The sequence below is a fragment of the Dromiciops gliroides genome, chromosome 5 (assembly GCF_019393635.1).
Source record: "Dromiciops gliroides isolate mDroGli1 chromosome 5, mDroGli1.pri, whole genome shotgun sequence".
Classification (NCBI taxonomy): domain Eukaryota; kingdom Metazoa; phylum Chordata; class Mammalia; order Microbiotheria; family Microbiotheriidae; genus Dromiciops; species Dromiciops gliroides.
Window position 1 is genome coordinate 14,619,432 of NC_057865.1, and position 17,861 is coordinate 14,637,292.

The 17,861-nt window shown below is 45.6% G+C and overlaps 1 protein-coding gene across 2 annotated transcripts in view; it reads right to left on the bottom strand.

Annotated features, from left to right (window-relative positions):
• IGF2BP3 (insulin like growth factor 2 mRNA binding protein 3) overlaps nucleotides 1-16,626 on the bottom strand; it is a 100,519-nt gene extending 83,893 nt beyond the window's left edge. For both annotated transcript variants that reach the window (XM_043965145.1, XM_043965144.1), the window contains exons 1-2: nucleotides 16,477-16,626; nucleotides 15,653-15,713 (exon numbers count right to left, since the gene is read on the bottom strand). In XM_043965145.1, the coding sequence (XP_043821080.1) occupies nucleotides 15,653-15,713; nucleotides 16,477-16,507 (92 nt within the window). In that variant the 5' untranslated portion in view covers nucleotides 16,508-16,626. The remainder of the gene's footprint in view (nucleotides 1-15,652; nucleotides 15,714-16,476) is intronic.
• Nucleotides 16,627-17,861: the final 1,235 nt, after the last annotated feature.

Genomic DNA, 17,861 nt, shown 5'->3' on the forward strand with positions numbered 1-17,861 from the left:
TCCCCAGACAACAATATTAGAAGGGCATTATAGGAACTGCCAAGCTAAGGACTAGTATTTATTAGAGAGGAGAGCCAGTAACATTTAAAGGACACAGGCATTTGAGTACACACAAGACACCCAACATTTTCAGTTTCCAAGTATAAGACATTAGCTTTCAGCAGGACGGCAGACAGGGGACAGGTGAATGAGTGACTGAACGTCAATCCATTGGCACCTCAATCCATTACTGCATATGGCAGAGGGCAAAGAGAGTGTCAATCAGATGTTGGAAGAAAATTAGCACTTCTTATATTTAAGCCATGACACTCACATATATAAATGTGTAACTAATCTATCTACACAGAGCAACAGACAAAAAACTGCCTGAAAAATAAGCCTCAGGATAAACTACCCTCCTGAAAAGATCATCCTTCTAAATTCAGTGAGTCATCTACTGCTTGCAGACCTCAAACTTTGGGAGGCAGGATGACCTTGGCCAGCACCTTCAGCACTTGGGTGGTTTTCTTGACTAGTTCAGGAATAATGGACACTTAGCTGCTACAGCTGCCTGTCTGTCAGATTTAGCTCCCCAATCCCTGGGGATGAAAGGGGCCACTGGCACAGCTCAGAGCTACCAGACCCTCTTGGAACCCTGGCTTCATCTCACTTTATGGTTCACCCATTCATTAATGAGTGGAAACTCAACATCTGATGAGTATGGATGCAAAGTACAGAGATCCGCATCTGGGGGCTCAATACGTAGCTTCCAACAGGTATCTGCTCAATGGAGGCTTAACTCATGCTGAAAAGTGGAGGGGGGAATAGTGAAGGAGAAAGAGGAAGCACAGAACATTTACCGACTAACATATGGGGGAAAAAACAAAAGGGAAGCTTACGTGAAGAGAATTTGCGGAATTCTCTAGTAGTCCCAGAATAGAGCTTTGTATAGGGACATGTATGTGTTATATTGTTAGCAGCTCTCAGCTAAGCAAGCTCCTTCTATCCATGCAAATCGCACCTCCTCCTATTCTGTGATACAGAGTTTAGAGGTTGGTTTGAGCACAGGGGAATGAAATAGCTCTCCCCGAGGTCACAGTCAGAATGGTCATATCTGAACCCAGGTCTTCCCTGTTTCAGGATCAGCTTCTAGGCATTACACCCAGCTGTCTCTTCGTGCCTCATAAACCTTGAGGAAGCTAAAACAGTATATAGCTCGAGAGAGCTATTATTCTACACCAATGAAGTCCCAGCTCTGATTTTATGACAAAAGCCAACAGAATTTAAAGTTTCCACTTAACAGGTCTCAAGTCTTTTTTAAAAGGCTCTCAAATTTTGAGATAGAAAGGACCTCAGCTACCATCTACTACCTCCTTATCTCACAGATGAGCAAAGTGAGGCTGAAAAGGCTATTAGGCCAGATCATATAGTTAGTGTCTGAGGTGGTATTCCAACCCAAATCCTCTGAATCTGTTTTTCCCAGCCACATTGTCTCTCTCCATTCTGAACTAAAATGGGAGATAACTAGAAAGTTAGGAAAGAGATGTTTTTTTACCATCAGGGTCCCTGAGAGGAAGTAAAAATATATAAAAATGAAAGGACTTCCAACCTGGAAGTAGAAACCCCCAAACTATCACTTCTTTGGCTGAACACCTTGTTGTGCTGCTGTATGTACAACTTAAATCCCAAGGGAAGTCAATGATGTCAATAGATTTTTACCTTTATTATTTTTATGCAGCTGGTTTTTTTTAATTATGTACCCAGCAAAGGGATTGCAGCCTGTGCTTAAGGAAATTGTCGAGGCTCTAAAATGACATCCTCCCATAATCCCAATTAAACCAGATTTTTAAAATGTTAATTAAATCATGAGAAGTAGTCACCTACCAAGCACTTCATTAAAATTAAAGGATCATGGGGGAAAGTACTGTACAAAAAAAGGCCGAGGGTCAGAAAGTCTCTATATTGAACCACTCGGCCAAATTTATGCCTCTCGCTGCCTTCCCAATCCAAGTGACAATAGGCTCCCAACCTGGCCATGCCTTCCCTAAACAGGCTAACTGCTGGGAAAAGGTTCCCTCCCGCCTAGGGAAGGCTGCCAAGGCACGGACTACAATCTCTCTCACCCTGAGGATCAGGATCATCCAAGGCAGTCTTTTTCCTCCTTCTCCCTCCTCTTACTCTGCCTCCCATATCAGAAAGGGAGTTGTGTAATTCGAATTTGCTCTACTATCATTCCCCAGTCACTCAGGGTGGGAAGGAGGTTCCTAAGTTATCTGTGGTTTTAAATGATCCACCCATTTGCGGACCCCACTGCCAGGGAGAATGACTATTCAAGCAGTGATTGATGGTTATTTGCCACAGTAGTCTTCCAGATTACAAGGGTGCTCTTTCTCTTATCAGTCACACTTCACAGATGGAAGAAACACATCCCAAGTGGGCTTACACCTTCCTGAGACACTCCTAAGAACTTGTGATTGTCTAGGTCGTCTGGACACTGAACCCACAGCTATCATTCGGGGTGTATTCATCAAAAACAAGAAGAGAAAGAGCCACAGAATGAGGGACCACGTCTCCTGCCACACTAGACTGTGGTACTATACCAATCCCCAGATTTAGTTGGACATCTAGATGGACAGACCCCCTCATCATCGGGCCATAAGGAAAGCAGAGGACTTAGAATGGGTGGGGGAGGGAGGAAGCCTTACAATTTAATGGTTTTCAATAAGGGAGAAGGGGAATTTTTTATAAGATATTAAAAAATAAAAAAACCCCAACCTTTTAGTTCTCTGAAACTCAGTTTCCTCATCTGTATGATATGAGGGTAGCAGGCTAGATGACCTGTAACATCCCTTTCATCTCTAAACGAGTCACTGGTAGGAAAGCTATTAAGGTATCTTTTAACCTGACTACCTGTGATCCACTTGGATTATTCTGCCTAATGGGAAGAAAGCAAAGCACGTCATTGCTGACTTTAGTCTGTCCATAACTCAAATATCCCTTGTAGCCAAGAGCTTCCACCTGCATTGATCAAACCTTCTTGAAACAGCAAAATGGAGTTATCTGGGTCTCCACTCTGCAGAGGGAGCTGCTAATGGGCAAAATGGGCAGTAAAAGGGAAGAAAATAAGAGGGCATGAATCCTCTACAAAATAAATAATTAGCCCATGGAAAATGGAGGTACTGACAGCAGACTAGCATTAGGAAACTCAAATGGCTTAATAATAAAACTGAAAAGAAAAGCTTACTTTATGAGGTCAGGTGGGAGAAAAAAACATCAGCTACAGGGGAAAAAAGTCTCTTGGATCTTTTTCTCTGCCATAATTTCAAAACCTGATTGATGTTGATGACAAGAATTTTTTATGTTTGAATCTGTATACACACTCTCATATTTATATATATATAAATGTGTGTGTAATGTATATAAACATATGTACACACACATACACATTATATATATATATATATATATATATATATATATATATATATATATATATATATATACATATATATAGTATGTAGTATATACTGGCAATGTTACCACTGAGTCAGCCTGAATTCTGGAAAGTTCTATTTCCATATGTGTCTGTACTCAGACACATACAAAGCACAAAATTTCCAAATTTTATAACCCAAACAAAATAGACACCCATAAAGCGTTACAAGCCAACTTGTATAAACAAACATTTACTGGGCAAGAATTTGAGGGATATGAAACCCTGGATTGTTCAACTTTCTTTACACACATATAAATCCTTGGATTTCATTTAACAAATTATGCCCTAATAAATTATCATACAACAAGTCGGAAGTAAAACTCAACACACACACATGAAACTTGTGTTCTTTGGCAATATGTGAGTAATTAGCGCAGGAACTAAAACAGGCAAAAGTATTTTTTTTAAAGGCGGGCAGAGTAGCATCCAAACCCAAGAAGGAATCAAAAGTCTATAGAAGTTTCTAAAAACTTTGTTTACCCGTCAGCACCCAAGAAAGCAAAAAAAAAAAGTTAAAAGAAAATACATACATGCTTAAAGACATTAATTTCATTAGAAGACAATTTGTAAGCACTTTCCCATAGAAATATATTTCCAAAGATTTCTAACTCGCCACATCTGAATTGGAAACCCTTCAAGAAATAAAATAAGAGATAACCCCACATTCTCAGAGGAAAAAAAAAACCTGGAAGAATGTCTAGTTTGCACCCTTTCCAAAATACAGGCTGAGTTCTAATCTCAGAAGATTACTTTGATCTCCAGTTTTTAGAATTCATCTCCTAAACCCAAGAACAATTGAAAAAAACAAACCTCCAACGGGCACTGATGAGGAGTCCTTTGTTGCACATGTTTTCATTCGTCTCTGAAGCAAGACTTTTTCAGAAGGTAAACAATGTTCCCTCTCTCCTTGTTCTATTTGGAAACAGGTGTCATTCTTTACCACATAGTCAAATTCTTCCTGGTATCTAGACATCGACCTTGTGATACCAGGAGGATTTCATTTCCAACTTTCATTCTGACATTTGAAAATACCGGGGAGGAACATTTGCAAAATGTCAAAAGGGGCTGTGACCACACCCTTGCAATTTTTTCAATAATTTTCAGGAGCCTACGACTGTTCATTCCCAGCTCCTCTCCACTAACAGCAAAAGGAATCGCCACCAGTTTTAATGGTCTCTCTTTCTCTACACACACGGTCCTTCTATGGCCAGTATGATTTTGTTTTCTGAGAAAGCTTGTTCTTTTACAAGCATCTAACATACAGATCTTTAAATCTTTTTATTTTTAAGTGTGAATTTTCAAATGGCTAAAGAGACCAAGAGATGAATGATCTTCAGTTTAGAACTGGAAGCAATCTTTGAGAATAGGTAGTCCTTTCACTGCATTTTACAAGTGAAGAAACGGACCCAGAGAGGAGAAGCAATTTGCCCAAGTCCAATTAATTTCCCTCCAAAGTATTTTCATTCTTTTTCTTTGTCATTAGAGGAAACAAAGGTGAAGGGATTAAAGAGGACTATGTTTTGAAAACATTATCCTGTAAATGACCGACTTATCAATTACACATTGGCAGATTTCATCCAGTATGCTGGTCTAGGCAGGGATAGCTATCTGTATCAGAGAAGGGCATAACTCTGCCATCTCATGGAAATTACAGATCCACAGTAAGCCTGTGTGAGATAAAATTATTTCCAAATACATAGATTCGGGTTGCACAGATAAATGAAAGCATACTGACCACTAGCAAGCTACCCTACGGAACACTGGACAAGTGGTGAATTCTCAGGACTTTAGTTTCCTTGGTATGTAAAGGGGGGGGGGGAGAATCAAGCAAAATAAACTCTGGGATCCAATTTAGATTTCAATCTATGATAACATGAAACACTCAGTTTTTTTTTTAATTTGCCCATTTCAACTGTACCAAATTTACAACGTAGGGAGAGGAAAAGACAGGTTATACAATCATTAGGTAAATTCAGTCAAATCAGTTTGCTTTTTTTTAAGGTAAACCTATTGAGAAATTTCAAGTAATGTTTACTGCAGCCTAAGGTTGCTAATAAGTGTTCCTCTGTATCTCCTCTCATCCCCGGACCTAAGCAGAGCCAAAAGGACTCACCCATCTCCCTTTCAACATTTTCCCCTTTCTTCCCCGATACTTATTTCTCTCGTTAATCAAACAAGATGTATTAAGCTTCCCGGGTCTAGGAAATTCACATCCTGCCAAGATATTAAGATCAGTGATTTAGAGTTGAAAGGGACCTCACTTCAGTAAACTGAGGCACAGAGAGGTAAAGCGCCTTTGGAAGCTGCTTAAATGGCCCGGATCCTAGTGGTGGTTGTTTTTTTGTTTTTTGTTTTTTTTTAATCAATTCCCCATAAGCTTTTTTTTTTTTAAACTATTCCCAGGGCTTGAGACCGGGGAAGACCCATTTTAACTAAAGTACAACACTATCAAGATGAAACCCCTATTCTCCCCACCTCCCCCCATTCCATTTTAAGAGACACTGATTCTATCGTGGCTTCAACATTAAACAAAGAAAACTACCCTTTACAAACGAAACTAGCAACAAATTTACAGCTCAGAAGTGACTTTCTACTGTTTGTTGCCTGAATCTCTCCTGACTACATCTCTCCCCGTTTTTGCCAAGTTTGCCTCTGCCCTGAGGGTGTCACCTCCTGGCCACACAAAAGGACCAGAATCCACTGAGAACTCCTCCTGCTTGTAGGGAACCCTCATATGGAAAACTAGCCTTGCTGGGGGTCCAGTGCAAGGATTTGGGTTTGTTGTGTTCCCTTCCCTCCTCCACCTGCCTTAGACACAGCATTGGGGTTCTGAAATCAGCAACAGGTATAGAGCCAGACCAGCTGAGCAGACGGACCCTCTGAGCAGGCATGGTGCTTCTGCCCAGTCTCCAGAGGAACCTCGGTCGAGACTTTCAGTGGCTCATGACAGGCTCCCTGTAGTTTAGTTCTTTGGCACTATCAGGGCATTTCCCCCCTCATATAGGATTGGTTTTGGAAATTAAATTGTGTCCAGATGCCCAAAGAGAAGCAATGGTATCACATTTATAGTTAACTCCAAGCACCTACATTTCTCCTCTTCTTCTTGCAATACATATCTGGGAGAGGCTACAGAGGGATCGCTAAGAGAGCTGAATTTGTCTCTGAGTAATTAATATTTATAAATAAATTGATGCACATTTTATTTCCAGTTAATTTCATCACAATACACCTCCCTGAGGTGTCATCAAAAGCAGTTGTAGAATCTTTTATTAATTCTGGTTTCTCACCTTCTCAAGAGAATTGTGGTCTGAGCATCCCCTCCAAAACAATTCCTGGTCCTTTGAGAATGCCTTCATTAAAATACCCCAAGGACTACCTGTGCTACATAGAACCCCAGCTTGCTTATCGGTGATAATGGGATTGTACCTGGAATGATTAAGGGAAGGCTCGATTTCCCCCAAGATTATCTGAGCCCAAGGGCTTCAATAATCACCTCAAATTTATTGATTACATTATAATGCAGATGTCCCTTCACTCAAATTGGATTCCAATGTTTATCAGACTATTGCCAGCAGCCCGTGTCTTCCTGGGACAGGAATGGTGTTAGATACTGGCCTGGAGATGGTCTAAGGGCTTCAACTAAGGAGAAGCCTTGCTCAATTTCAGAGGTTCTCACCATGTGGAGAAATGTTTCATTTCCCGCATCCTTTCCAGGACAGAAAACTAAGGCCTCGTGGTTGTCAAAAAGAAACCAAAAGGATTCTGGAATAATCTTATTTGCAGGTGAGGCAATAAAGTGAACTGGGGCTGGGTTTAAGCTAAGCCATTAGAGAGGAACTGTGATTTGCATCAATGCATGAAGTGCCATGAACAAATTAAATGGAATCCTTAAAATATTACAGATGAGAAATGTGAAACTGAATTATGTAGTAGGCGGAGAGAAAGGTGCCCCAGCCAGTTAAGCAGCACTGTGGGCCACGGGTAGAGTGGAGATGGAGGGAGAGGGCTTTTTGTTGGGGGGGGGGGGAAAGAGTCCTAAACCCTGACTCCAAAGTAAAAATTCCCTAAGGGCAGATCCTCCCCGAGCCCCCTCCCCATTACCCACAGAGGCAAATCAGTAATAAATCTCTAATAATCTTACCGAGCAGCCTGGGGCGATAAAAGGATATGTGTCCAATTGAACACAAGTCCTTCCTGAATTAACCCTCTATCCACTAGCTGCTGAATGTCAGGTTTAAATTGTGTATCATAGAAACTGACCTGAAAACTTGATTGTTTTTAGCTGGTTGCTGGCTAACTGGTTAAATAAAAACCCGGATCCTCTCCACAGTCTAGCCTTGAAAGGTAATTCCTGAAAATATCTACCCCTCCAACATCAGCATTTACCAAATACTTTTTTGACATTTAGAAACAAGAGGTTTGGGAAGTAGAGGAAGGTATGTAAATCCTAAAATCTTCTATTAAGCCATTTGTTTCTCCACGATTCCCTGACCCATACTAAAGGATATAAAGCTAAAACAAAATTTAGTAGAGTGACATATCTTTAACATACACTTAGTGTTAAAAGAAAAAGTCCCCTACACTAGTCCAAGATAGGATCAAATATCCCGAAGGCAGGATGGACAAGTCAATCACATGCAACCTGCTTGCCCAAAAAAGCTCATGTCACTTAGATCTCTGCACTAGGCTAACTATATCTGGAGTATCGTTTTGTTGTGGGCACCAAATTTAAGAGAGGGATATTGACAACCTGATCTCACCCAAAAGATGGTGAAAGGTATGGAAACCATGTCATGAGAGTAACAGCTGAAGGAATTGGAGATGATGGGCCGAGAAAAGACTGACAGAAGACAGGACAGTGGTGTCATCAAATAGTTGGGGCAGGGGGGCAGGGTGTCAGGTCAAAGAGAGACAACTGATTCCATATAGGAAAGGACCAGAACCAATATAACAAGTCAAAGGAGGGTGAATTGCTTCCCAGAAAGGAAAAAAACTTCTAACACTTGGAGCTGTCCTAACATACAATTAGTTCTCCATTTAGGTAGGGAGCTTCCCAGCAGTCAAAGTGTGTGAGTAGAAAAAAGCTGGAGCTCTACCTGTCAAGGACATTGTCAAGAGAGGGCCCCTAAAGGGTGTGTTAGTATTAAAAATCCTGGCAGAGCTGCAGCTTAACCTTTGTCACCATTTAACTCTGTTTCTTCATTTGTAAAACGGACATATGACTACATGGATTACCTGCTTAGATGGTTTGTGAACAAAGCATATCTAAATCACAACCTAAATTGACCTATTAGTAGGTGATCCCAAAGGTGTTTCTGATTCCGATCGCCCATGATTATCAATGCCACAAGACAATCAGTCAACATTCCATTAACCTTGAAGTCTTGAAGACATACCTAGGGAGGTGGTGTTTCTCTCTCATTGTCCACAATTCTTTTCCTTGTCTAAACAAGCTGGGGCAGCAGGAAGCCGATGAGGTTAAAAGGCTCTGCCACCTACCCAATCTAAGTCACTTTATATCCCGTGATCTCATTTCAATGCTTGTAAATGTTAATAGAACAAAAAACAAAACCTCAGACGTTAATAGGACTGGACTGACTTAGATGATAATATGCCCAGTTCGAAAAGTGGCCTCTGTATACAAAATGCTCAGATTATTTATGTTCAATTGGTAGACACTCTAACCTAAAAAATATATTTTTAAAAAATAATCCAGCATTAAATAAAAATTCTAAAGAAGGAACTGGCTTTGTCAACACCCAGTTAAAGGCTCCACCGAGTTCCTTCGAGAATATTCCTTCAATATGTGAGGTTTCCAACAGCCACGTAATCAAATTTCAGGATCTTGGGAGAACAGCACATTTCATATGCATTATGTCTGTAAACCCAATTTCTTCAGCGTTCAAGAGTTAACCATTCATGTGTTCATTTTTAACAGGAAGAATAAGGAGTACTACTCTCAGTGAAATGAAAGGAGCAGAAAAGCCTAGTTCTAATTAACTATATGAAACACTTAGCAAACTTTAATGAATGTATGAATATAGATCTTTTTCTACCATTAAAAAATTAAGTCTATCCTAGCTCACAGTCCATATCGTTATATTACCATTATATAAATGTATATGCATTTGTGGAACACACATTCTAAAATCTTATGCTGAATTACAAGATAATTGATAACTAATAAGCTGGCAATATAAAACACATTAAAATTACAAGATATTAGTATGCATGTAGGGCACTTCACAAACTTTCAATTCAGGCACAAGAAGCTTGAACATTATTATTGCTAAAATAGAGTTTCTGCTCATTAACAACATCCCTTGACATAGGAGAAAGCAAAGTCCAAGGAAATCAAATTTCCTGGTGCTATAGGCTACTCTGGAAGCAAAGGAACAGGAATGTCTGGGGAAATTACCCCAAATCTGCACATACCAGTACCCAGTTGCCAAATCCACCTCTAAGCCCATGGACTCTAAATCCAAGCACCTGGGACACATAGTTCTACGCAATCCTCAAATCCATGCCTAGAACCTTGTACATGTAAACAGAACATTGCCAAGTACAGCATGGGCTAACTACTTCATTTTTCCCCTTTCCATCTCTCCCCCAAATCACACATACCAACTGCCAAAACAACTGAATGGCTATTTCATGCCTTCATTAAATATGTATATATATATATATATACATAAATATATATATTCCTAGAAAAAAATTATTGCCAAAAGCCATAACAAATACTTCTCCTAAAAAATTCCATAGTGACTTGGCAGCTCTCTTAATGTCAATTTATTTTAATCAGCAAACTATTAATTACCCAAGTATGTAAGAGGGAAAGATTGTAAAGCGCTTCAAAAATCATCTCCCCCTTGAAGAACGTCAACCTCAACTAGAACACAGGAGAAAGAAGACTCTAAAAAGCAGCCAATTACACCCAAAGCTCCAGACTTAGTACAACAAACATTAAAATAACTAAGCAGGGCTTGGGGGTTCATTTATTTCAAAGAGCCTGCCAAAATTCTAGAACAAAAGGACTTGGGACCGATTCCTTAGAATTGGTTGTAATAGGACTTGACCCAATTAAAGAACTTATTTGCATCAGTTAGCAGGAAGGCTAGAAACTGGGCTGTTAGGACTCAAAATTACTACTTAGCTATCCTAAGTTTTAAATGTCTTCCTCTGACCTCCTAAGCTTAGCAGTTAGACAAAAGCCAAACTTCTTGACTTAAAAAATTTTAAATGCAATGTAACTAAAATATCTTTAAATAGAACCTTTGTCCACCCCTCAAGCAGCCTACGATTGGAAGGCAATACATTTCTATTTTTTAGCTTCCATTGTGGCTAAAACTAGAGCAGAATGCCACGTCCAAAATTCAGGATTACCAATATATTTGTCTAGAGTATGTATTCAATAATTTTCTTATGCCCAAGTTAATAAAGAACCATTCAATTAATTTATAAAGTTTAAAATTTGAAGTCAAGCGGTTGTCTAATAAGTTTCCTTACTTCTGGAAGTATCGATTAAAAAGCCCCTTGTTACTGGGGAAAACCAACATTCATGTAGTCCTCTAGACAGAATGGTCCCATCTGAGCGCTTTTTTATATTACCCATTTCATACAAATACGTCCTATATGATTGTTGCCAAACAAGGTAAGTAACCCGTTGGCTCAATAAGTCATCTTCTTAAACTGAATTTACATGTAGAGGCCATTCCAGCTTCATTTTAAACTTCTAGAGAGAGAAACTGGCCCTAAATGGGCTGTTCTCTAGAAGAAGCTCCCTCTCATTAAGGTGAAGGATTGATGTGAACTAAACATTAGATAAGAGTTTGGGTTTCGTTGGTTTCCATATTTGATTTCATATCTTAGCAAAAGTCACCTCCCTTCCCTGGCTTAAAGTCTAACAGGGCCAGGAGGGAAAAGGTGGAGAATCTAGGCTCACTTTTTTTTTTAAAGATGGCTATACTGAAACATTTAATACTGACTACTTAGAAAGCTCATTATACAATGTTTTCGGTTTACCCAACTTTAATGTTGGTTACTCCAAAGTCTTCAATCCAGGGCATCTCCACAAATGGAACGAGTCAGCTTTAATTGATTTAAAAATGAGGGGAGTGGGGAACTTAGTTCTATATTACCTGCCTAACTTGATACAACCCTAATCAAAGGGGAAACGGCTAAATCTGGGGGAAAATCCCAGCAGAGTAATTTAGAAGGGGGAGAAAGTTGCAACTACGAGAGACGAGGAGCTCCGAGGAGCTCCGGGGTTTGTTGTTTGTTTGTTTGTTTGACAAAAGGCTAGGTTCGAACAAAAAGCAGAGCCCCATCCCCCCAGGGGGCCAGGACCAGAAACCTTCCCATCCCCCTCCCCAGCCCACAAAGACTCTGGAACAAGTGACATCATTTCGATTTACATAATCACACAGTAGCCAACACACTGCCCCACCAGATTCCAGCTGCTCCAGACACCTTGTTCAACTGGGAGCCTCTCAAAGGTGCCAGAACTTTCATATTCATCCTAGTCCCTTTCTCTAGCTCCCTGAAGGGAAAGGAAAGGGGTGGGGGGGGGGCAGTATCATGGTTCTACAGTAAGTTTTGGTTCCACCAGCCTCGTTCCCATTAGCAAAGAGACAAAGTCACGTCCCACACTAATCCCTCTAGGGAGTGAGGTGGGCGTGGGGAAAGTGGGGCCCCATCCAGAAGCCTGTTAAGATAGCCAATTCGGTCCTCTGAGCTGGGACGGAAGGCGTCTCAAACCCTAGAGTCTTGCTACCATCTTCCTCAAGTTCACAGGCGGCTGAAGGCAGACGTGCCACGTTGCCTTGGAGACTATCGAAGTCTTCAGAACCCACAGTGCTTGGGTTCGGCCACCTACCAGGCTTAGAGCTAGTTTCCCTGTATCCCTCCAACCCATCTGCCGCAGCGCAACTCGGAAAAAAAAAAGCAACCCGGACCAGAGTTAGCCGCTGGCTGGCTCCCCCAGTCACTTTTCGGGCGTGCCCCTTCTCTTCTGCAGGTCTAAAGGTCATTTTTGCAAAGGTGGGTTCCCTTTACGGGAAGCCCACGTATCCACCATCCCCTCCTAATTAGGGCTAGAAGCTATTCATTGTCGCTGTTAATGGTAAATAGTAGCGCCCTCTGCAGGGGTTGGTTGGCCTTCCGGACCCAAACCCTAACCGACACCCCTTCTCTTGACCTTCCTCCCCAGGACGTGTTGCGGGTACAGATTACCCATTCGGCATTCTGGCCTTTCTCCTCCCCCTGGCCCTGGTGGCCCTGGGAGCAGAGTGGTGGAACCGTCTGGGATCAATGCAAACTCACTGTGGGGTGTTTTCGAGCAAAAATGCCTTCTTTCGAACGTGGCCCGAAAACAGAAGGCTGCCGCAGTGCCGGGGGGGGGGGGGGGTGGGGGGGGGGGGGGGGGGCGGGGCGGCGCGGGGGCGGAGGGGGCAACGCCTTCATTGCCTTTCCACCATTTCTTCCCCCCCACACTACCACCGTCAAGGCCGGCTGCTGGGCTAGGGGGTGGGGGTGGGGTGCGGGAGAAAGAGACTCGTCGGCCTGAGAAATCTGAATTAAGATGCCGGAGGATCACGGGTTAACTCCGGGAAGGAAAAGCGGGGCTAGATCCTTGGGTCCTAGGCGGACAGGCAGCATAAATAATATTCCTGAGCGCAAAGCGCTTCACAAATTTCATCTTCGACTGTCCATACTACGTATGGGGTGAGGGAAAAATGGGGCTGGTGCAGTTTCCAGGATAGTCCTGGCTCAACTTTCTAAAAGCAAATTTGAGCTGCCCAGCTAGAGAGGGGGTTGGGGGTTACCAAAAAATCTATTCCCCCAATTCTAGCCTTGAATGTGTAACTAAACACGTTCTTTATTGAAGGGGATCTGAGAGAAATAGAAGCTCTCACCTTCTATATGGGCTTTTAAAAGCCATCACTAATTTGGAAAGGACAGAACTGTGAAGTCTCTTAGCATATTCACAGTTTTAACTACAGCAAACTTCATTGCTCTGGAGGGGGAATTTCAGTCAGAGCGCAGATAGGAAAGTCTGAATTGGTCCCAAGATATTTTCAAGTGGACCAAAAAATTCAAGTATGGGGGGGGATTGTGTCAGAATTCTAATCTTCCTGCCCAGCGGTTAGAATTGTAATACATATGGGTGTGTGTGTGTGTAACCCTAATGGGGGGGAGAGGGGGGGGAGAGGGGGAAGGGGGGGGGGAGAGGGGGGAGAGAGAGAGAGAGAGAGAGAGAGAGAGAGAGAGAGAGAGAGAGAGAGAGAGAGAGACTAGAACTGCTGCCTACAAATTACCCATACTATTTCACACACCAAAGCTCACCAGGTCTTGCCTCACTTTATCTGGAGTACCCACCTTTTTTCAGGATTTTTCTTCTTTCCTTGAAATGGTAAAGAAGCTTAAAAGAAAACAACAACATTCTTTCCCACTATTTTATGTCATAGAAGAGTTCCCTGCTCAAAGAAAATAATGAGCCCCCAATCCCCGAATTAATATTTCTGGAGGAGAGGAGGTCTGCAGATAGCAGACTCCACAAGTGCACAGAGATGGCCAGGTTTTTTCTTTCAAGCTGGAAGCTTGCAGTAGAAAGGGAATAGTTTACCATAACCCAGGCCACTATGCAAGTATATTCTCTATGACCAGAACCAGGGTCTTTTCACCTCTGATATGTTCCTAAATGGGCCTTTAGGTTTTCCGTGTAATATATTTTCGTTTTCTCCAGAACAGGAACATGAGAGGGAGAAACAATGACATTTGAAAGAGATCATGCTTTGGGTACACTGACAAATGAGGGGAAAAGACACACTTTGTGAACCTTTTTTCCCCCTCGATAACATCAGTCGGCTGGGGCTGTGTAGGGCATAGAAACCCCCAAGACCGTCTTTCTTAGGTCAATATAGGTGGCCCCATTCAAGACTGCCAATTGTATTCTCTGCGACCTATTGCCCCGGCTCCCCCAAGATCAGCCCGGAACTGGTCTTTGCTTCCCCACTTTCCCTGCCAAGGGAACTCTGTTTTTAAACCTTGGCGAATTACCTTGTGATCTTGGCCTCAGGGCATCCCCTGAACCACCTCTACAAGCCCACCATTGCATCCCTCCTTTCCTTTCAGCCCAAGAGGTGCAGGACGGCTAAAGGGCCACAGGGAGGAGGCAAAACGCCTTTGGAGCCTCGCAGCTAAGCAGCGAGCCGTCAGTCTGGGAAGGCTTCTCCGGCTCACCATGGGCATTTTTTTTTTGGTCAAATGACAGCCTTAGAGTCGCCTGCGCCGTCTGGCAGACCTGCGCATCCTCAGGAGCGCCCGCCCTACCTGTTTCCTCCTCCACCCCCCCCACCCCCACCCCCTTGCCTCCCTCCTTGCTAGATCTCTGCTCGAATCTGGGGCTCGAAGCACCTGGGGTGTGGGAGGAAATCTGTCAAAAACGACCTCTGCGTGTTGTTTTGGCTTTTTGTTGTTGTTTTGTTTTGTTTTATTGGGGGGAGAAATCAGATTGATGGCTACTCACACGCTTGCAGCTCTGCCGACGGCGGGCGGCGGCTAGGGGCTTCGAAATTCGGGCTTTCGGAGACCCTTCCCCATTTCCACGGGGAAGGGCTATTGAAAATGTACTTACGGTTTTCTCTTTCCTCTCCCCCGCGGTGATGCCGCCGCCAACCAGCCGCTCATTCCCTCACGTGCCCGTCCGTTATGTAACGCGAATCAGCCCATTTCATTTCCTGCTAACGCCCCCCTCTTGCCTCCCGAAATTGTGGTTTTGCAGCCCTCCCTCTCCCCCTCAGCGCCCTCCCCGGGCTGTCCCGTCCGTCCCGTCGGTCCTGTCCCCAGGTTCTGAGGTTCGTCCAACCCAAAGAGAACCCGCTCCGCTCCTCCCCTCCCAAGCCAGGCCGCCACCCTCAAACCAAATGTCTGGCCCGCAGCCCAGGCTTAGTGGGGATGGGATTGGGGTGGGGGGAAAGGGTAGTTGGAGGGGTCTCAGTGACTGAAGAAATTCTGCGGGCCATAAGCAAAGACCGCCAAGCGCCGTCGTGGCAACCCGTTTTCGTGGTGCGGGGAGGCCACTTTACTCGCCCCCTCCCCTTCCTGCAGTGGTTTGGACAGGGGGTAGGGGGGAGCAGAGAAGAGGAAAGAGAAGAGGGAGGGGAGAGACATTACCTCTGTCTCTTCGGGACGGAGTGCTCCACCTCGATGAGTTTTCCGTGTATCTCCACTTTACCTACAAACAGATAAGGGAGCAAAAGGGGGGACTTGAGGCTGCTGCGCGCCCAGGGCCGCCGCCGCCGCAGTTCCACGTCGCCTGTCTGCAGCCCCCCCCCCCGCCCCCCGCCTTCCTCATCGAGCTAAAGCTGCACCCAAGTAACCGCAGGGAAAAATTGACAGTTGGCAACCAACTAAGGGGGACCACTTGGAAGCCTCCCAAATGTGGGGGGATCCTGCACCCCAATCTCAAACCTAATCTCTCACTTCTTTGGCACAGGGGCGGGGGCGAGGGGAGGAGGGAGGAGAGCACCCAGAAAGAACAGCCTCCGAGGCTAAAATGCTGGGCACGTTTCCTCCCCCCCCCTCCACCCCTGGCGCAGCAGAATAACCCGAGCCCCTCCAACCAAACTCGGGGGCTAGAGACTCCCCCACTTTGCTGAGCAACAAAATCTGCCTCAGGTAGTTCTCAGAGACCACAGGCATCATTAAAAGGTGGGGTCAGAGGAGGAAGGGGAACCCCCAAAAACCCCAAGTTACATTTTCCAAAGGATGGACGCCCCCAAATAGGGACTCAGGGCGCAAAGTCCCTGGGGAACCCCAAATCCACGATTCCCCAGGAATTTGGCTCTACAACGCCCCAACTAGTCGGAGCCTCTTTTTTCCCTCCTCCTCTTCCTCGCCTAATACCCCCTTCATTTCCCTGCCTCCCCACGGACCCCCCCCCCCCGTCACCCAGCTTTTGGGCGGGTTTCTGAGAGCAGCCCGGCCTCGCCCCCTACCTCGGACAGCCCGGGGCGCCCCCCCACCCATTGGGCCGCGGCGCCATCGTCGCCGCAGCCCCCCGGAGCGAGCCAGGATGCGTGCGGGCACTCTTCTAGCCGCCAGAAAAAGGGCCGGTCGCCGCCTGGGGCCGGGGCGGCCGCGCCTCGTCCCCAGCCAGGCTCGTCGGTGGTGGTGGCGGAGAAGAAGGTGGCGGTGGTGGCGACGGCGGCGGTGGCTGCAGCAGCTGCAGCAGCGAGCCAGAGCCAGAGCCGCAGCCTGGCAGCGGGGGCGGGGGCGGGGGCGGGCGGGCGCGCGGACCCCCACCCACCGCACGCACGCACAGACGGGCGGGCGGACGGACCCCGCCGTGCATGCACACGCGCGCGCGCGCACACACACGCACACACCCACCCTTCTTCCGCACACTAGCATGAAAGCCAAATGCCGCGGCCCCCGGAACCTGGGAAATGGGAGGAGGAGGAGATGGAGAAGGCGCACGCTCTGTCTTAGACCCCCAGCGCCCGGGACAGCAGCCAGGAACCCACCTGCCCCTGACTCTTGGCCGCGCCTGAAGAGGAGTCCAAATGCAAGGGTCTACACTCCTCCTCGGCGGCGAGCGCGCGGGACCGGGATGCTGAACCCGCGGGAGCGAGCGCAGTTCCCAGTCCCCTGAGCCTCTTAGGGTGGGTAGAGGGGGCGGGCGAGCCGTGTCAGCAATGCTGTGCTGCACAGCTTTCTACCGGCTCGCTCGCTCCCTGTCCCCTACCTGAGAGCCCCCAGTCTTTGCCTATCACGGTGTCCTGTCTGCCTCCGTACCCTTCCACCCACCCCGCCTCCTTCTGGTGCTGCTGCTATTGCTGGTGCTATTGCTGCAAACCCGGCTCAGGTTAGCGTAAAAGAAAAAATAAATAAAACGAAAAAACGAGCGGATTATCCTCCTTGCACGGCACTTAATCTCCCTCCCCTCTCCCCCAAGAGCAGGCGCGAGTCCCGAGATTGCGCCCGCCTAGAGAAGGGGGTGCGACCAACCTGCTGGGGAAAAAGTGGGGATAGTGAGCGCTAGGGGAGAAGGGAGGCAACGGGCACAGGGTGAGCGCAGGTGGCTTTCTGCTCAGACCCCAAATCTGCCCTTTTGCTTCTACCCTTCTGCACCGCCCGCGCTCGCTCGCTCGCTCGCTCGCTCGCTCGATCTCTCTCTCTCTCTCTCTCTCTCTCTCTCTCTCTCTCTCTCTCTCTCTCTCTCTCTCTCTCTCTCTCTCTCTCTCTCTCTCTCTCTCTCTCTCCCTCTCTCTCCCTCCCCACCTCGCGGGGCAGCGTGCGCATTACTTGACAGCGTCTCCACCGGTTTACTGGTGAGACACCCGACAGGTTGTGGGGAGTGAAACAGACAGGGGATAAGCAT